The sequence below is a fragment of the Haliotis rubra genome, unplaced genomic scaffold, assembly GCF_003918875.1.
Source record: "Haliotis rubra isolate DU_JTF1 unplaced genomic scaffold, ASM391887v1 Scf399, whole genome shotgun sequence".
NCBI classification, from domain to species: Eukaryota; Metazoa; Mollusca; class Gastropoda; order Lepetellida; family Haliotidae; genus Haliotis; species Haliotis rubra.
In genome coordinates this window covers 364,878-386,314 of record NW_025767078.1, presented here as the reverse complement: position 1 = coordinate 386,314, position 21,437 = coordinate 364,878, and the positions used below count along the sequence as shown (strand labels likewise).

The 21,437-nt window shown below is 48.6% G+C and overlaps 1 protein-coding gene across 1 annotated transcript in view; it reads right to left on the bottom strand.

The window, feature by feature from the left end:
• LOC124287017 (E3 ubiquitin-protein ligase HERC2-like) overlaps positions 1 to 21,437 on the bottom strand; it is a 177,279-nt gene that overhangs the window by 20,986 nt on the left and 134,856 nt on the right. The window contains 18 exon segments of the mRNA XM_046723473.1: positions 484 to 573; positions 575 to 610; positions 1,020 to 1,162; positions 3,815 to 4,055; positions 4,057 to 4,105; positions 4,530 to 4,581; positions 5,698 to 5,715; positions 5,718 to 5,756; positions 6,171 to 6,247; positions 6,249 to 6,289; positions 6,291 to 6,322; positions 9,374 to 9,674; positions 10,223 to 10,403; positions 11,517 to 11,688; positions 12,496 to 12,721; positions 13,260 to 13,404; positions 14,008 to 14,261; positions 21,174 to 21,351. Of these exon segments, the coding sequence (XP_046579429.1) occupies positions 484 to 573; positions 575 to 610; positions 1,020 to 1,162; positions 3,815 to 4,055; positions 4,057 to 4,105; positions 4,530 to 4,581; positions 5,698 to 5,715; positions 5,718 to 5,756; positions 6,171 to 6,247; positions 6,249 to 6,289; positions 6,291 to 6,322; positions 9,374 to 9,674; positions 10,223 to 10,403; positions 11,517 to 11,688; positions 12,496 to 12,721; positions 13,260 to 13,404; positions 14,008 to 14,261; positions 21,174 to 21,351 (2,275 nt within the window).

The following is a 21,437-nucleotide window of genomic DNA, read 5'->3' as shown; positions in this document are numbered from 1 at the left end:
GCACAGTTTAAAATGGATATGCTACTCCAACACATGATACTACTGTTTTATCCCATCATACCTAGTATCAAGCAGGTAACAAAGGATTATAGGATTCTGTCACAACTAAGGGACACAACTCTACAAGGCTCCTAGGACGACCCATCACCCTTCACACACAATCCTAAAGTGCAGGTAGTGCATCTACATACAAACTTTTGACTTCAGGTTGACTAAGAACAAATAAATCAAAATCCTTTGATCTCTAAATTAAGAAACAAAACTGAATCTATACTCTGCATAATATATGTAGCGGACATAAAATTTCCGAGTCCCGTGGTGGGATTCGAACCACGGACCTTATAATCCTAAGTCGGACGCCTTGTCCACATGACCAAAGAGGTTAACCCCGTCAGCAACCTGACATGGTAATGATGTCATCTGTGGGATGACTCCACGTCCTGCTACACATATTTAGCAGAATATCAGTGAATCTTGACTGACCTTGAAGAACGGACTGTGCATGAGATGCTTGCCACTGCGGACGATGGGGTCCTCGTACTCGTACTGTCTCTGTAGCGCCTCCGGTAGCCCCCTTCACCAGGGAGGCCAGGGCCGACCCACTCAGACACTGTGTAAATGAAATGCAACATGTATACATAAAAGCATATCTTATGGTTGACACAAAGACCCCACCTCCTCATTTTCTTAGGTTCATGTTATCACTACATGTGCTATGAAGTTCAACGCAAATGGAAATGCAAATGTACACACAGCTACATTCAAGTTTGAAACCAAGGAAACATTTATAGATATTTCAACATACAACCTATTATATACAAGACTATATTGAAATAACCTTCCTGAGACACTGATACTGACCGTCAGTGGGTCTGATCTCCATTCTGTCATGGCCTGGTCAAATGTACTTCAATCTCAGTGAACAAAAAGAATGCATACATAAGGACCCCTTCCTACATCACCTCTACACTTACCACCTCCCCACCAACAACCTTCCCCATCCCATCAGGTCTACCTACCACTGAGTATGTCCGGGGCATCTCCTGGTCTGGACTCTCCGAGGTGGGGCTGGCTAGAAGGGCGTTGACGTTGATGGAGGGGCCGAAGTTGCCGGCCATCAGTTTCCTCAGTTTGTGTAGAGCCCACATCCTCTGGTTGGCACCTGAGTCAGAGCAAAACTTAGGTTGCTACCAGGGTTGTAAAGCTTCAAATCAAATCACATCATACAAGTGGGAGAATGAGTGGAGTCAAGGAGCCTTATTATTCGCAAATGGTTCATGAAACAAACTTGGTTTAAAGCCTAGTCACCAATACATCAGTAACATTAGGGGGGCTCAAAATGTGTCTGACCATCTAGGTGTGAGGACAGACGTGCACTCTGGATATCTGTGGTGAAAAAGCCTGTATCATCATTGTGGTATACTTTGGTATCTAACTTTATCTCAGTCCATACAAGAATGGGTCACAGAAGGCAGCCATCACAAGATGAGTAGGAACATCAGAAATCTGAGTTTATCTATTTCATGACTGAACAGAGGAACTGCCTCCAAACATCACTAATCTCATGTATAACCCCAGTCTCCTCCCATATAGGGTACTAAGGACTGTTTCTGCCTCCAAATATCAACAACCTTTATCAAGGACCATCTCATACCTGGAAGGGGTACTCCAGACTCTTTCTGCATACTCATATCTATTCCCAATCTAGCTTCAGCCCCATTCCGCATCCAAATACCAATAATCCTAATCCAGGACCATCTCATGTTTCAAGGGGATACCTCAGACCCACTCTGCCTCCTGGTCTCAATAATCCCAATCAAGCACCATATCCTACTTCAAGGGATGCCTCAGACCCACTCTGCCTCCTGGTCTCAATAATCCCAATCAAGTACCATCAAGGGGAACCTCAGCCCAATTCTGCCTCCTAGTCTCAATAATCCCAATCAAGTACCATATCCTACTTCAAGGGGAACCTCAGCCCAATTCTGCCTCCTGGTCTCAATAATCCCAATCACGTAGCATATCCTACTTCAAGGGGAACCTCAGCCCAATTCTGCCTCCTGGTCTCAATAATCCCAATCAAGTACCATATCCTACTTCAAGGGGAACCTCAGCCCAATTCTGCCTCCTGGTCTCAATAATCCCAATCACGTAGCATATCCTACTTCAAGGGGAACCTCAGCCCAATTCTGCCTCCTCGTCTCAATAATCCCAATCATGCACCATATCCTACTTCAAGGGGAACCTCAGCCCAATTCTGCCTCCTGGTCTCAATAATCCCAATCACGTAGCATATCCTACTTCAAGGGGAACCTCAGCCCAGTTCTGCCTCCTGGTCTCAATAATCCCAATCAAGTACCATCAAGGGGAACCTCAGCCCAATTCTGCCTCCTGGTCTCAATAATCCCAATCAAAAGTTACCATCAAGGGAACCTCAGCCTAATTCTGCCTCCTGGTCTCAATAATCCCAATCAAGTACCATATCCTACTTCAGGGAACCTCAGCCCAATTCTGCCTCCTGGTCTCAATAATCCCAATCAAGTACCATCAAGGGGAACCTCAGCCCAATTCTGCCTCCTGGTCTCAATAATCCCAATCAAGTACCATATCCTACTTCAAGGGGAACCTCAGCCCAATTCTGCCTCCTGGTCTCAATAATCCCAATCAAGTACCATCAAGGGGAACCTCAGACCCACTCTGCCTCCTGGTCTCAATAATCCCAATCAAGTACCATATCCTACTTCAAGGGGAACCTCAGCCCAATTCTGCCTCCTGGTCTCAATAATCCCAATCAAGAATCAAGTACCATCAAGGGGAACCTCAGACCAATTCTGCCTCCTGGTCTCAATAATCCCAATCAAGTACCATATCCTACTTCAAGGGGAACCTCAGCCCAATTCTGCCTCCTGGTCTCAATAATCCCAATCAAGTACCATCAAGGGGAACCTCAGCCCAATTCTGCCTCCTAGTCTCAATAATCCCAATCAAGCACCATATCCTACTTCAAGGGGAACCTCAGACCCACTCTGCCTCCTAGTCTCAATAATCCCAATCAAGTACCATCAAGGGGAACCTCAGCCCAATTCTCCCTCCTAGTCTCAATAATCCCAATCAAGCACCATATCCTACTTCAAGGGGAACCTCAGACCCACTCTGCCTCCTAGTCTCAATAATCCCAATCAAGTACCATCAAGGGGAACCTCAGCCCAATTCTGCCTCCTGGTCTCAATAATCCCAATCAAGTACCATCAAGGGGAACCTCAGCCGCATTCGGCCTCCTGGTCTCAATAATCCCAATCAAGTACCATATCCTACTTCAAGGGGAACCTCAGCCCAATTCTCCCTCCTTGTCTCAATAATCCCAATCAAGTACCATCAAGGGGAACCTCAGCCCAATTCTGCCTCCTAGTCTCAATAATCCCAATCAAGTACCATCAAGGGGAACCTCAGCCCAATTCTGCCTCCTCGTCTCAATAATCCCAATCAAGTATGATATCCTACTTCAAGGGGAACCTCAGCCCAATTCTGCCTCCTAGTCTAAATAATCCCAATCATGTACGATATCCTACTTCACGGGAAACCTCATCCCAATATACCTCCTAGTCTCAATAATCCCAATCAAGTACCATATCCTACTTCAAAGAGAACCTCAGCCCATTTCTGCCCCCTGATATCAGTAATCACAACTGATGACTATCTCCAACCAGAACGGGGTACACAGGAACTATTCTATTTCAGAATGTCAGTTGGGTACAAATTATCCAAAATCCACTCATTTTAAAAAACCAACAACTGCAATAAAAGGTCTTGTCACCTAGTGAGCTGAGCTGGGCACACGCTGCTAGTGCAGCCGCCAGTCTGGGGATGATGTTCCTGTCCATCGTGAGCTCCAGTTTGAAGTCCAGCAGACAGGTGACCAGGTCAATGGAGGGTCGGGACAGGATGGTGCGGTCACTGAGCATGTCCAGGGGAGCAGCTGCTGGCATGACGGGATACACGGTAAACAGCCAACCCCAGCCGTTGACGGAACCATCGCTAATGAACTTCCATCGGAGCTTCGTCACCCTGGACACGAGTTCTTATGCACCAATCAGACCATTCCCGCCTGAAGAAAAAAACAGACTCATTAACTCACACAAGGCTGAACAAGTGAAAGGGTTGTAAGTGATAAAAAATGAATGAATATTATTTCGTATGACTGTCATACAAGACACTGTGATGACATCACAAGGTACGACAACACACATTGTGGCTACTCAATTCCCATGTAAATTGATAGATGTGGGTCTTCGGGACTTGGAAAGATAATTCTCACAGTTCAAGACTTGGGCTGACAGAAAGCAGGTTGAATTCTGATCTTGATAATGCCTGATTAAGACATACTACATTGATAGTTGACATTTTGAGCATCTATGCATGCATCAGGGACATTGCTGACGTTGGTTAGTGGGTGCTTATATTTTTACTCAGAATTCCCAAGTAGCGGTTCAAACATGCAGTGTTGACAAGACAGTAGACCTGTGTAAAACTCACCTGATCTAGTGGCTACTGTCCTTCCTGACCCGTCCATGATGGTGAGAGATCATGCCATATAATAATCCCAATCAATTACCATATCCTATTTCAGGAACCTCAGCCCAATTCTGCCTCCTGGTCTCAATAATCCCAATCAATTACCATATCTTACTTCAAGGGGAACCCCCAGCCCACTCCTGTCCCTTGATATCAGTAATCCCAACTGATGACCATCTCCCTACCAAAGCGGGGTACACAGGAACCTATCCTGTTTTGGAATGTCAGTTGGGTACAAATTATCCAAATCCACTACCATTTCAAAACCAACAACTGCAATAGAAAGGTCTTGTCACCTAGTGAGCTGAGTTTCTATACCTGCAGCTGCTAGATGCAGCCGGCCAGTCTGGGATGATGTTCCTGTCCATCGTGAAGCTCCAGTTTGAAGTCCAGCAGACAGGTCACCAGGTCAATAGAGATTGGCGGGACAAAGGATGGGAGTCGCGGTCACTTCAGAGGCTACGTCCAGGGAGGCAGCCATGAAAGCCCGAAGCCGAGGATGCACGTAGTAAACAGCCAACCCAGCCGTTGGCCCAGGAACCAAAGTGGCTAATGAAGACTTCCGTGAGGCGCAAGTCACCCTGGACCCGCGTAGTTCAAAGCTACGACCAGAAATCAGACCATTCAGTACAGAAGAAAAGAAACAGACTCAGTAACTCACACAAGGCTGAACAAATTGAAAGGGTTAATTATGAGAGTGATAGAAATATGAATGAATATTTATTTCGTATAACTGTCATACAAGACACTGTGATGACATCACAAGATGCGACAACACACATTGCGGGCTACTCACCTCCCATGTAAGAATTGATAGATGTGGGTCTTCGGGACTTGAAAGATAATTCTCACAGTTCAAGACTTTTGGCTGACAGAAAGCAGGTTCGAATTCTGATCTTGATAATGCCTGATTAAGACATTACCACATTGGATTCGTTGACATTTTGAGCATCTATGCATGCATCAGGGACATTGTTGACGTTGGTTAGTGGGTGCTTATATTTTTACTCAGAATTCCCAAGGAGCTTGTTCAAACATAGTGTTGACAGGACAGTATGACCTGTGTAAAACTCACCTGATCTGGTGGCTTACTGTCCTTCCTGACCCGTCCCATGATGGTGAGAGGATCATGCCGTCTCTCGTGGAGCAGCCGGTCAAACTCTCTACACGCAGTGCCTCAGCTCCTGAAACAATATCAATAACCATCAACTGGGAATCACACTACATTAATCATAATCACTCACTGGGGTAGTCTTGTGACAAAAGTGTGAAGCCCATTTATGTGTGTAATGTTGAAATACTGCTAAAAGAGGGGCAGTGGGGTAGCCTAGTGGTTAAAGCCGTCCCGGCTTGTCACACTGAAGACTCGGGTTTGATTCCCCACATGAAGCCAATTTCTGGTATCCCCTGCCGAATATTGCTGGAATATTGCTAAAGCGGCAAAACACCTAAACTCACTCACATGAAACAATCCTCAGTCACCTAACATTTATCGCAGACAGAACTGTTTTTGGGCAGAGATGCTTCACATATTTCATTTCGTTTACTAACATAATCCACCACACTCCAGTCCTGAGAGTGGAGACGCAGACACTAACCGGTATCTTGACGCGTCCCAGCTGTGACGGTCATCGGTGTAGGGTGGGGACTCTCCTGTATCACTGGCTGGGCCGTAGCACGTCCGAGTCCTGTGGTCCAGAGAAACATCCTCCAGCTCTTGTCACACACAGCTCCAGCACCATCTCCGCGAACCTGCAACATCAACATCACACAACAAGGTCAGTATTGATAATAAAATGAAAGATAATGAGTTGTTATTATTTCCCTTAATCTGAAAGAACAGTATATTTCTCACAGGTTGTTTCTCCACACGAAAGTGAAGGACAGAGTACTAGTTAGCATCTCATCAGAAATGTTGGGGTTGGGGGTTGGGAGATTGGGGTTGGGGCTGGGCTCGGGATTGGGATTGAGGTTGAGGCTGGGTTAGGACTGGGTTTGGGGTTAAGGTTCTGAGGCTGGGTCCAGGGCTGGAGTTGGGATTGGGGGGTTGATGTTGGGGTCAGGACTGAGCTGGGGCTGAGGCTGGGGAGTCAGGGCTGATGCTGGGGTCAGGACTGAGCTGGGATTGATGCTGGGGTCCAGGACTGAGTTGGGGTTGAGGTTGGGGTTAGGACTGAGCTGGGGCTGAGGCTGGGGTCAGGGCTGATGCTGGGGCTCAGGACTGAGTTGGGGCTGATGTTGGGGCTGCTGGGCTGATGTTGGGGTCTGGGGCTGATGTTGGGTCAGGACTGAGTTGGGGCTGATGTTGGGGTCAGGACAGAGTTGAGGCTGATGTTGGGGTTGGGGCTGATGTTGGGGTCTGGGTTGATGTTGGGGCCAGGACTGAGTTGAGGTTGATGTTGGGGTTGGGGTTGATGTTGGGTCAGGACTGACTTGGGGCTTGCTGGGGGGCTGATGTAGGTCAGGGTTGATGTTGGGGTCAGGACTGAGTTGAGGTCAGAACTGAGCTGGGGTTGATGTTGGGGTTGGGGTTGATGTTGGGGTCAGGACAGAGTTGAGGTTGATGTTGGGGTTGAGGTTGATGTTGGGGTTGGGGATGTTGGGGGGCTCAGGACTGAGGGGCTGGGGGCTGATGTTGGGGTTGGGGCTGATGCTGGGGTCAGGACTGAGCTGGGTTGATGCTGGGGGTCAGGACTGAGTTGGGGTTGATGTTATGGTCAGGACTGAGTTGGGGGTTGATGCTGGGGTCAGGACTGAGTTTTGGGTCAGGGTTGAGGTTGGGGTCAGGACTGAGTTGGGGCTGATGTTGGGGTCAGGACAGAGTTGAGGTTGATGTTGGGGTTGGGGTTGATGTTGGGGTCTGGGTTGATGTTGGGGTCAGAACTGAGTTGAGGTTGATGTTGGGGTTGGGGTTGATGTTGGGTCAGGACTGACTTGGGGTTGCTGTTGGGGTCAGGGTTGATGTTGGGGTCAGGACTGAGTTGGGGTCAGAACTGAGTTGGGGTTGATGTTGGGGTTGGGGTTGATGTTGGGGTCAGGACAGAGCTGGAGGTTGATGTTGGGGTTGAGGCTTGATGTTGGGGTTGATGTTGGGACAGGACTGAGTTGGGGTTGATGTTGGGGTTGGGGCTGATGTTGGGGTCAGGACTGAGTTGGGGTTGATGTTGGGGTCAGGACTGAGTTGGGGTTGATGTTATGGTCAGGACTGAGTTGGGGTTGATGTTGGGGTCAGGACTGAGTTTGGGTCAGGGTTGAGGTTGGGGTCAGGACTGAGTTGGGGTTGATGTTGGGGGTCAGGGCTGAGTTGGGGGTTGATGTTGGGGTTTGGGGTTGGGGTTGGGGTTGATGTTGGGGTTGGGGGTTGATGTTGGGGTCAGGACTGAGTTGGGGTTGATGTTGGGGTTGGGGTCAAGTCAAAGATGTTTATTGTACAAATTATACATATGGTGCAATAAGTAGAACTTAGTGATCCAAACAGCAAATCATGATACAGGCAGTAAATTATGTACAAGAAGTGAAATACGATGGACCTACAACACTTTTTATCAGATTGTTACGTTTAATAAGAGCATAATTGATATAGTACGACAGCTTTATTATTACATGCTGGTCAGTTGATGAAAGAAGTAGTTTAAATGCTAATGTAGGTGGCTTACATAGATAATATTCAGCTATATATTTCGTACGCAAATCTTTATACAAAGGACATACAAGTAAAAAATGGATTTCATTTTCCACATCTATATTACACAGTGGGCACATTCTCTTGCATCGTTCAATATAAAAACGTCTTCCTTCGTTTACCATTATGTTGATGTTGGGGTTGGGGTTGATGTTGGGGTCAGGACTGAGTTGGGGTCAGGGTTGATGTTGGGGTCAGGACTGAGTTGGGGTTGATGTTGGGGTTGGGATCAGGGCTGATGTTGGGGCTGTCAGGACTGAGTTGGGGCTGATGTTGGGGTTGGGGCTGATGTTGGGGTCAGGACTGAGTTGGGGCTTGATGTTGGGGCTTGGGGTTGATGTTGGGGTCAGGACTGAGTTGGGGTTGATGTTGGAGTCAGGGTTGATGGTGGGGTCAGGACTGAGTTGGGGTCAGGACTGAGTTGGGGTTGATGTTGGAGTCAGGGTTGATGTTGGGGTCAGGACTGAGTTGGGGTTGAGGTTGGGGTTGGGGTTGGGGATGAGGTTGAGGTTGATGTTGGGGGTGATGTTGGGGGTGATGTTGGGATTGAGGTCGGGTCAGGACTGGGGTTGGGGTTTGAGGTAAGGTTGGTGTTAGCATAGGTGTTGGAGTGTCTGAGGCAGATACGTACAATAGTAAAAGACCCAGGTAAGTGGTTAGGTGAATGTGGATGTGTTTGTGTTAGGTGAGGTGAGGTGAGGTGAAATTGGATTTAACGTCACGCTGGAGAATATTTCGCTCATATGACGATGTACATGCGTGTGTATGTGTAGGTCTGAAGCTGGTTTTATATTGCTAGCCCACTGAGATACCATGCCGCAGTGAAGCATGAATACCCCACTCAGACACATTATACTGACTCCGAGCCGACCAGTCCTTGTACCCATTAATGCCGAGCGCCAGGCAGGGACCAACAAGTACCATATTTTAACGTCTTTTGGTATGACGCGGTCAGGGATCAAACCCGCGACCTTCCGCTCTCCGGGCTGACGCTCTAACCACTACACCATGGAGGTGGTCTGTTTTAGGGCTGGAAGCAGGTAATCCAATTGAAAAATTTATTCCACAAACAATGAAAAAAAAACACCCTTTGTTTCATTTCAAAGTTTAAAACATTTACCTGAGGGTACGCCTTGCCCAGGGCAGTGAGGACCTCAGACAGTGTCTCCTTGCCCTTCTCTCCGACCCTGCAGGCTACAGCCAGCTTGAGGAGGTCAACCAGGATCCGGGAGTCATCTGCCGAAATTCTGCTGGTGAACTCGTCCAGTCCAGGGGGATACGCCGTGCTCACACTGTCCATGGTGCGGGTCACCTCGTCCGGCGACGTGAAAGTCTCTGCAATGATGCTGGTGGCAGGAGACACCTTCGCCGCGAGGCTGTGCATGCTTCGGAATGACGACATGTCCATGGAGAACTGACTCTGCAACATCAGATAGAGAGGCTGATAGAAATACGTAAAAACATCATGCTTGCTCACAGCTGACCTAGTCACTGTGTAGAGAATAGTGGAGAGCAGCATAGAGGTTAAATGTTTGCTAATTCATTCTCATTCAAAACAAATACATTCACTGCATATTGAATAGACATGGTGGTGTACCCGTTCACATGTTATTGCAAACACCTTGTTCTACTCCTCACAAGGTACATGTGAGATGACCATTTCTGAGGTCCCCTGCTCCTGGTGGGACATTGCTGGAGTAATTGACAAAAGAGTCTCTATTAAACTAAGCATACAGAACTAATTATGGTTCCTGACAAAACAGTTCAGATGTGTGTCAAAATGCAGTGGCATCAATGGTAAACTTAGATAAAAAGTCTCTGAAGAAGCTTCAAATCACAATTCTTCGATCATACACAATAACATGTTATCATTCATATTCAAATGATATTGAGACACTTCAAAACTGGTTTGATAATTTTCAATTGTACTCAATCACACCCAAAAATGAAAACATCAAAACCACTTACATGTCCACTCTGTTCCATGGTGTCAACGATGGAGACGTCGATGTCTGTGTGGTCGACTACCCCTTCTGATGCCGTCATGAGGGTACTGGTGTCGGGGCTGGGTGTGACGGTGACTGGGACACAGGACTTGGGTTCGGCCAGCACCTGAATCTCCTGGGCCAGGGACCCAACTATAGCATCTCTACAACATACAGATACATGCCAAGTGAGGAGGGTTTTATGTCATCACTACTTGGATAAAGGAAACCACTATCTGATTGTGAAAACATATCTACACTTGTACAATGACACACTACACCAATTATATGCCAATACCTCCATCATATGCAAGCTGGGACAGCTGCCTGTTAATAATCGAGTTTGGATCAAACAATCTAGTGATTGTCATTATAAGCAACTTTTCAATGTTATCAGGGTAGGATAAAATCCAATAAGTCCCTGAACCTTATCACGTGATCTATTAATTCGTTAGGTTGATAGGGTCAGAATCACAGCATCATTTCATAATGAGCCTCACATCCAATCACGAAGGTTGTACTCATGGTCCAACATACGCTAAAAGAAAAGACATCAGTACAGTGGTATTCCTGGAACAGGGATACTTTCGATCTAAACTGTCTGTGACAATGATTCCTGGATACGGAGGCGTTAACTGTTCCAAATAAAGATAATGTGGAGGAGACAGATTTATGATGGAATTTATGAATAAGTGAGTGAGTGAGTTGGGTTCTACGCTGTTAAAACAATATTACAGCAATATCTGACAGGGGGACACCAGAAATTGGCTTCACACATTGTACCAATGAAAACCTGGGTTTTCGGTGTGACGAGCGATCGCTTTAACACTAGGCTACCCCACTGCCCCTGCTGATCATAAGGATCTTGATGGAACTCTCTCAGCCGGCTTGACAAGTATGAAGCTGACGTGTTGGTACATCAGTAGGTGATGCTGATAGGACCTAGTATTCAAAACTGGATGGGACAGGCAACCAGACAATGCTTAACAAGGCTGATGTGATGTGGAGTGAGTTAGAGAGCAAATATTGCTGCATTCCTCATAAGCAACCTGGCAGCCATTTGCAATGCCTGACTGACTGAGTTTGGTTTTACGCCGCTTTCAGCAATATTCCAGCAACATCACGGCGGGGGACACCAGAAATGGGCTTCACACATTGTGCCCATGAAGGGATTCGAACCCGGGTCTTTGGCGTGACGAGTCAACGCTTTAACCACTAGGCTACCCCACCACCCCGGCAGCCATTTGCAATGGTCATGATTTGGGCAAGAGGCATACCTGGCATAGAGAATCTGGAGTGCCGTCAGTACGTGCGCCAGCGCCTTCTGTTTCTCCACATCCGACTCTAACGACAGGAGGATCTTGGACAGCGACGGACGACTGTTCTTGTTCTGGAGCTGTGGAGCCATCACTGGCAGAGTTGATTCATCACCCTGGGGTTCAAACATCCCTGTACGGAGGAAGACAGCAGGTTATCACACAGGGTAAGGAGGCTGATACAGCAGGGCTGACAAAATCTATAAAACATATCACAACCTGGCAACTACCAGGAGGTCACACTTATACGCAGTCACCTGTTCAGTATAGAGGGTCTTCCCAAAAATGGTGTCTATGCATACCGGTATTTTCTAAGAATGTCATAGCAGTAGGACAAAGGTGGTTCCTTGGCATCAATATCATCAGATCATTATCTGACTGTTCATGTTATTATAGGATAAGACTCCATTCCTTCTGTAGTCCGTTTGGCTCAAAAGCAGACCGATGAATAGCAATCTAACTCAAAAACTAGTAAACATAAAATACTCAGTGAAACGCTGATCATAATCAAAACATCATACCAACTCTGTGAAGTTTTTGCAGAATTTTTGTCCTAAAAATAATAAAGTTGTTTAACAATCTATCATTAAAATATTGACACAGTTCACTATTTGTTACTAGGGAGGAGGGAGGAGTGCAGAGAAAGGGACAGCCATGTGTTCGAGACGGCACAGCACAGGTTAATGGCTGTCCCTTTCTCTGCAACTCTTTCATATATACTACAAAAATTCCTTCACAAATTAATTAAAGTAATATGAAAGAATGAGAAGGTCCTTAAATGTTTTGACTAGTACATAATTCAACTATATATAAGGATGGGAATACACAGAAACCTTCCTCAAACATAACCTTCAAGTTACAAGGAATCAATTTGGTGTACTTCTGAGCAACATGAATATCCCTTTCAACTGTTGAGTAGTATATCTGGACTATTCCTCACCTAGCAGTGTAGCACCAAGAGCATCCTTAGATGCCGAGAACAGAACTGGCTCGTGTGTTGTTGGTGTGGACAAATCGGTTGTTGCCCAGGCAACGCTGTGAGATGACCCACATGCCACACGTATGATCTTGCTTCCCTCCAGACCTTGCACCAACGCTGGCTTCCTGTTGACTGTTGTGGAGCCGTTACCTTGCTGGCCGTGATCGTTGTCGCCCCACGCATACACCTACACAGGTCATATGTACTGTCACATATAGCTCACTTTGTCAGAACAGTCTGGATTTTTTTAGTCCAGAAAAACATCACCCTATTCATGATATGAGACATATTCCTGGAGCCAGATACTAGTTTAGTTTGAGTAAGAGCATGTTATCATTCACTTTCAGTATTGAGAGGTTCATTGGGTATTCCTTGGGTCTAGTCTACTGGGTCTTTTTAAACCAATAAGTGAACTGTTCTTAAATATGATTCTGCTTGAAACCCTGTGACGGGTTTGTATGCATTTTCAAATATCCATCTGATGTCTCACGTGCGCTACATATCACGTAAGTTCTTAGTTTGGAATCGTAGACAAGTCCCCTCCTGTATGGAGGCAGAGAGTGGTCCAATGTTATATTATCCAATGTGGATGTTATCGACAAAGACACACAGACAATGGTTCACATCCTGGCTTATTTGTCAATGAAATAACTGTTTCATTTTTTGCTCAGTCAATAAAAACAATTAGACATGATATATGTGACCCTAATGAGGGTTGTACGTACATGTCCCTGGTCTGTGACAGTGAGACAGTGGAGGGCCCCTACAGCTACGTGGATGACCTTTTTGCCCTTAAGGCCTTCCACCAGCTGGGGCTTCCGAACATGTGCGTCTGTCCCGTGGCCCAAGCGAAAGTAGTCCCCCTTACCCCTAGGAATTGGAAGAGAACACAGAGTTGACACAACAGCTGATGGCGTTAGTTCTCTACATCAGCAACAACATCATTAACCCACTCAAAATACTACCAGTTGTTTCGAAACAAAAATATGACATAAAAAGAGTACCAAACCCTCACCCTACCTTCTTAATTATCACTACATTCTAGTTATGTAAATAATTACAGTTCATTTACAATCTTAATAATAATGACATCATAATGCACCAACTCCACATTGTCAAGAATTATTATCCTAGTCAATGAAATGGTGAACAACAGGGAGAGTTCTATTGATATACAACTTTTTTATTATTAATACGAGCACAACTTCATTATTATTGATATTGTATATCCATAGAACTCTCCCCGTTGTTCATCACACCAACTTCCTTATGCCACTCTAAGAAGTATTGCCACTCAATTAAATAAATCGATGTGCACTCCATTTTCACTCTCAGCTCCCTGAGGAGTATGTGCAACCCAAGCTACTTGGGAGATGCTAAGTCAACAGTCACATTCCCACCTCATAACACCAGACATGTAGTTAGAGTTGTGTGAACTGACATGATAGACATTTTAGCTGACCACTGACTCACCACGTCCAGACTTGACCCGTCTTGGTGAGAGCAAGAGAGAACTGAGCACCACACTCAATCTGACACACCCCGAGTCCCGTCAGCCGCTCGATGACATGGGGGGAGTTACAGCCGTCACTGCCGCCTCTCCCCAGCTTCCCAAAGTCCCCGTCCCCCCAGGAGTACACATGACCCTCGTCTGTGAGGGCCAGAGTCTGGGCGTCCCGACTCCCACACGCAATCTGGATCACACGCTGACCAGCCAAGGCCTTGACCTGTAGGGGGAACATTTACATACACAAAACTCATGTCCACAGGAGATATAGCATAGACCCAGGCATATACATTTTACTGAAAATGTACATTCTATGAGGCATTAATATAACAGAAGTTTGTCAAGGCTTATGTATCTAAAACACTTACTCTTTCTCAGTAGCAGTCAGCAAGTAGTAGTACACAGGGGTGGAAATAACTATAAAATTTAACCAAACCTGCAGAGGTTTTCAATTCTTTGAAGAGAGTCGTCCTTGGGGTACATATTATGCATTTTCCGGCTGAAAAATGTCCTGTGACAGTTGTATCAATGTTTTTTGAATAAAAAGATTGAACAATAAATAAACTCTTTTATTTATTATACGGACCCTACCTCACGGAGTTACCTCCCTTAGCGCATGCGCACCAACTAGGTAGGCTCCTAGACCCGAGATCATCATTCCTTCTGCTGAATTCTTATCAGTGAACAGAATTATGGGAGGCGGGAGGCCCTACCCCAGGGCGACTCTCTTCAAAGAATTGAAAACCTCTGCAGGTTTGGTTAATTCTTTTCAGAGAGATCGTCCTTGGGGTACATATTATGCATAAACACAGACACCCAAAGACCGGAGGCCAGGGAGGAGGGAATTCTGTCCAAGCACACACAAACATAGCGATCGTATCATGGAAAAACTGAACAGACGCCATAACACTCACCTGTCACTTGTCCCAGTTTAGCCTTCCTCGAGAGGCATTATGGGAGGGGAACTGACAGGAGGAATTGTGCTCAAAGGCGACCTCTCTAGCATAATGAGACATTGCACGTGAAAAGCGAAATGTCAATGAATCCCCACCCACTAAGTGGCTACATGAGAGCACCGTGGGGGAATGCAAAATACCACTCACTAACGATATAGTAACTCGTAGAGAATCGAAAGGGGTACAGGTTCTCTGAGTGAGCTCACAGTAGCAGACATGTCAATAATGGAATTATTGTACAGTAGCGTCAAAACAAACCAATAAACCAAGACTCACTTTCGGTCAGGGTGGCAGGACACTGTCCACTGGAGAGAACAGTACGGCCAAAGCTCGCACGATTACGGAATGCGATCGAGCTGATAATGCCGTATAAACGCGTGTGGCGGCTCCAAATAGCGGCGAGCAGATCTCTTCAATGGGGAGTGCCGATGCAAAGCTTTTGAGGCGCTACTGCCCTGACCGAAAGTGAGCCTTCAACCCCTCAGGGGAGGCTTGCCCTTAGCCTGATAAGCGCAACAAATACGAGAGACTAGCCAGCGAGACAAAGTCTGCTTGCTCGCTGGCAGACCAGCCTTCCCGCCACCGTAACAACAGAACAGCTGGGTACCCGCACGCGGATTCCCTGCGTTAGTTTGATATAGACTTTGAGCGTCTTACGGACATCCAACGGGTGAGTGCTCGTGGGAGTGGTCCCCGATGTGGAAGGCTGGGTAAGAGTAGGAAGTTCGATAGGAGCTGTCACATGGAAGCGTGATCGACCTTCGGTCGGTAAGTATCTGGGAGGCGAATACTGACACGATCCGCGTGAAACACAGTCAGCGCCGGTCGGACGACATAGCATGTAAATCGCCGACCCTACGACCAGATGTTACCGCCACCAGAAAAACAGCTTTCCAGGTCAACAACTGAATGGAAATAGCCGATAGGGTGTGAGAAAGTAGGGACCGGACAGCCAATCGAAAGCACGATCGACAAATCCCAAGGTGGACTGGTTCGCCTGAGAGCAGGTCGAATCCGTTCAGCCCAGCGAAAAGCGCTTGTATGCGAGAGGTGCTGCCCCAGAAGAGCACCATCGACAGGGGTGTGAAAAGTGGAAATAGCGGTGGAGTAGCCAGCGAATGGTCGAAGCCGCCAGGCCTTCTTCCAAACGAAGCTTGCAAAACTCCAATACTGGACTAAATCCGCAGAAAAGGATCTGCAATCCCTTATCTGAACACCAGCGCATAGCGGGACCACCTATCCTCGTACTGAACGTTTGTCGAATCCGCCGAAGCCAGAATTGTGTCTGCAATTGCTGCAGGAATTCGCGTGCCTCGAGGTTAGACCTGACAGAGGCCGCCACCCACTGAATCCGTGGATTTGGGTGGGCGCTCCGTTCTGGAGTGAGAATGTCCGGTCGCAAAGGTAATAGAACAGGAGGCTGAGCCAGAAACCTGAGAATTACCGAAACCAGCTCTGTGGACGGCCAAAGCGGTGCCAGTAGCACAAGTAGCCGAGCTGGCTGGGTGGACAGCTGTGAAAGGACACGGGAATGAGTGGTAACGGCGGGAACGCCCAGAGCACTTTGCCCGTCCAATCCAGCAGGAAGGCGTCGGCAGCCAACGCCCTGGGTCGGTATCCGAGAGAAGAACATCGGAGGTGTCTGATGCGTCCCGCCGGACGCAAACAGATCCACCTGGAGCGACCCGTACATTGCCGGGAGATTACTGTGAATATCTGCCTGTCGAGCATCCACTCGTCGCGGGGCCAGGATCCGGCGAGAGAGCGCATCTGCTCGCATACGTTCTCCAGCCCCGGAGATAAACAGGAGTACCTGACAATCGCACTGGTCGCACCAGAGAGAAAGTCCCACGCTTCCCGGAGGAGCTGGGGACACCGTGCCTCCCTGCTTCAGGATGTGCGACATGGCCGTCTGGTTGTCTAACTGAAGACGGACTACCTGGCCACCGGACATGCTCTCTGAAGCGCCGAATACCAACCGCACAGCTCTCAGTTCCAACACGTTGATGTGAAGGTGGGCTTGCTTCGGACCAGAGTCCGAAGCCGACAGACTGCCCAGAACACCCCAGCCCGTGAGGGACGCATCGGTCTGAACTGTGAGAGCTGGCGTCCGGGATTTCAAGGAACCCCTGGTGAGATTCCCGACATTTGTCCACCACTGAAGGTGAGGTGTCAACCACTCGGGACTGTGAGACTGCGCTCCAGATCCTCCGTGTGAGTCCACAGCCGAGCCAAAGCTTGCTGTATGGGACGCGATCCTCAACATGCCACACTACAGAGATCGTCGCCGCCATATGGCCCAGTAGACGGAGCCTCCGTGCTTGGTGCCTGGGGCTGGGAGAGGAATGAAGATACCATCTCCCGAACTCTGGTGACCCGGTCGGGCGACAGCGAAACGAGATCCTTGTTCGTTTGAATCGCTCCAAGAAAACCAAGTCCTGGGTGGGTACCAGGTCGGATTTCTTGAGGTTGATGATCCACCCTGAGTCGAAGTTAGAATGTCTATCACTGTGTGAGTAGCATCTTGACTGCGCTGGCTGTGTTAGTGCTCCGAGCAACCAGTCGTCTAGGTAAGGGTAACAACGCCTTCCTTGCGGCGAGCTAGGGTAGCTGGGACTAACATGAGCTTGGTGAACACCCTTGGGGCAGTCGATATGCCGAAGGGGAGCACCCTGAATTGGTAATACATCCCGTCGTAAAAGAGAACCGAAGGTACTGCTTGAACGATGGATGTATGGGTACATGTAGATACGATCCTTTAGGTCGATTGACGTGAGCCAATCGCCGGGCTGAACAGATGAGATCACCCGAAGCGCAGTGTCTCCATCTTGAAGGATGGTACTTGAAAGCATGCGATTCAACCCCTTGAGGTTGAGAATCGGACGGAACCCGCCGTCTTTCTTCGGACGAAAATACGTGGAATAAAATCCCGCCTGTTCCTCTCCGGTGGAATGCTTCGCTGCGGACTTGTCCAGCAGAGCCTGAACTTCGTCCGCGAATATGTCCGCCCTGGCTTGACATGACGGCACCGAGTGCGGCGATGCCGGTGAAGTCGGGCGGACCTCGCCCATAGTGGAGATGGCCTATGCTGACCGTGGCCAGCACCTGCTGTTGTTGGTAGCCTTCTCCCATTCCGGCAGGAATAGAGAGAGGCGCCTCCCACTGGGATATGGGGTAGGAGCGCGTGTAGACCCGGTAGCGGAGCTGACTGGGCGCGACACACGGCTTCGAGCGCAGCCTGATGGGTTAACGGAGGTCGGGGCAGACCTCCCGCCGCCGCTGGTGCTGGGAGCTAGTCGAGGACTGCTCCTTGCCCCTACCCTTTGGCGGACCCTGTTCCTCCGCCTACCCTACCAAGCGGCCGGCCAGCCGGCAGACTCGGTGTAGGCTGCACCCGGCGGAGGAAGGTGGCACGGAGCGCTGGGGCGAGACACCACCGGGTGCTCCAACAAGGCCTTAGAGTCCTTGAAGGAGGTAGCTGCAGCGGCAGCCTCCATATGACCTGCTGGGCCCTGGAAAGAGGGTCGCCCCAGACGGAAAGGAGGGCCAGCAAGGTCTGCTGTGTTGCTGCCGAGTACCTGGACGTCGACAGCCACAGCCTGGCGATCCCCATGACTGCGCGACATCACCGCCGGCGAGCAGCAGACCGCCAAGACAAGCCGCGAGGTGAGCCTGAACTTCCGAAGCTGACGAGCAGCCGCGACATGCGGCGACACGTCGAGCATGCCCTCCGCCTCAGGGCCGACCTCTGAACCGAGGAGAGGTAGGCCTCATGGACCACCACCGCACCTGCTGCATCGCATTCGGTGAACCTCCTCCGTAGGTCGGTATGCGTGCGTGCCGAGGGCGCTTATGAGGGCAAAAGGTGGAGTAGGCGCCCTTGCCGGCAGCCGGAGCTGCTCGGGAGGAAGCCGAGCCTCCCCAGGGCGCGGAAGTGAACACACATTCGTCTACAATTGGCACAACGAACAGGGAATCCTCCCCAAGCTGGTAGCGCCGCACGAGATCCGGTAAGTCAAACCGTACTCGGGCACCAGACAAGAGGGGATCGACCACGTCCGAGACCAACGAAGGCAGAATGCGGAGCTGCGTCTGCGAGGGTTGCCTAGGGGCAAACGCCTCGCCTGGCAAGCGGAACTCAGTCGAGTCCACGCAACCAGCAGGCACCGCGGCTTGGGGTAGGCCCTCGGCAATTCTCTGCCGGACCTCCCGCAAGGCCGAAGCAAAACGGAAGCCTCCGTCATGCTCCTCAACCTCCCCAAGCTCCATTGACTCGGAGGACCCTAACCCCGACCCGGTGGGCTGCCTAACGCTAGGAAGCACAGAAAGGGAAGAGCAGACAGACTGCTCCACGTCGGCGCCAGCAGGCGTGCGTGGACCCCGGTCCCGAGACGCTGGAGGCAGGCCAGGCAGAACTGGTGCCTCCACTCTCATGGGGCGGGTGTGCGCAAGGACCGGAATACCAGGAATACTCAACGGTCCCTGCGCTAACTCCGAGAGGGGGACTGGGAGCACCTCCCTCTCCGGAGCAGCTGAGGCGTCCGGATCCAAAGCCAGAGGCAACGGATCTATAGACGCCTCAAGGCTGAGGGATCGAGCCGAGCCCGGCGATCCCACCCCCGGACTCTCCGCCCCCCGTCCGGAGTGGGTGAGGAACTCCTGCCGGAGACCTCCAACCGACTCCCGAATGAAGGACTTCGACGGAGGCCATATGCTGCTGAAACATAGATTCCATTACCGACATGTCAAAACCACTTTCGGAAGTGGCAGGAGAGGGGAAGGGCCTCGGATTTTTTTCCCTTTTGACGTTCGTTTTGTTTTAGACGGGGGAACCTGCGTCAGGTCCCCTCCGCCTCGCGCATCTCCGATGATAAAACAACGTGTCGGCAGCCGCCTCTTCTGGGCCGGGGAAAAGGCCAGACAAATAGGGCAGGAATCAGCGCCGTGTCCCGTCTTTTCCAGACAGGCAACACAGTTTGTATGACTGTCGGCCCGGGGATACTACCCCCACAGACCGAACAGGATGAAAAGGCCTGAAAACAAACACGCAAGCATGTTAGTTAACGGCGGCCAGCAGCATATAAACACGTAGAAAACATTGAAAAATACGTGAAGGTTACCAATGAAAGTAATAGTTGGTTTTAATACGCAATATTACGACCACATGGCACGCTAAACTTCCCGCCATGGCAGAGCAACACGCATGCGTAAACCACGGGAAAGTTCGGCTGTATTTTGTATTAATACAAAGTCACAATTATGAAACAACCAACTGTAAAGCTTTACTGTCCTTGTTTTAGGCAAATAAAGACCATACATACAGGTGGTGTCTCAGACATAGCGGTATTCAGCGCTGTGCGGCTCATGAATGGTTACATATAACGTCTGTTCACGGCAGTGACAGCAGAAGGAATGATGATACGGGTCTAGGAGCCTACCCAGTTGGTGCGCATGCGCTAAGGGAGGTAACTCCGTGAGGTAGGGTCCGTATAATAAATAAAAGAGTTTATTTATTGTTCAATCTTTTTATTCAAAAAACATTGATACAACTGTCACAGGACATTTTTCAGCCGGAAAATGCATAATATGTACCCCAAGGACGATCTCTCTGAAAAAGAAAGCTAGTGTACTCCGGTACAGTGGCACATGTAAAATCACTTGCCCTGATAAGTTTTTCCACTATACCGGCCGTTTTCTTGTTGATTTTTTAAATAAACATTATTAACATTGGAAAGTCAATTGGACACCGGTACAGCATGATATACAAATTTGCTTGACCGACAGAAAAAAACACTGGACTCGGACGTCGGGAAATGGGTTATTTCCACCTCTGGTACATGGTACATGTGGATAACATTAACATAAATAACTGCAAGGTAGTCAATGCATTTGATAGGTTACTTAAGCACTTTGTTTCAATAACTGCTACATTCCCTGTAACCTACAAAGTAAGACCACATCCACAAACAGACTACTTTTGTAGACTATATTGCATTATTGCATTGAAAGCTGTCATTGATTTTGCATAATCTAACATATTTTGTTTTAATGATTAAGATAGTGGTCTGTAAAGAAAGAGGAGAAGATGTTTATTCCGTATATTACATTTCATAACAAAAAAACATTAAATGCACAGAGCTGATGCCGGTTTGTTCCTTGCTGCAGTCTTCACTCACCTGTTTGGGCTTCAGCTGTGTGGTGTTGTCACCGTGTCCGAGACGGCCGTAGTCTCCCAGGCCCCAGGTGTACAGGTCACCGTTAGATATGATGGCCGCACTGTGGGAACTACCACAGGATATGTCCCGGACTCTCTTGGACTTGAGAGCCTCGATCAGCTTGGGAGTATCACAGTTCCTGGTGTCAGACACAACATGTTACAATGTATAAGTCATCCAGATGACGAAGTGAGGTAAGGGGAGGTGGGTCAGGTGAGGTAAGGG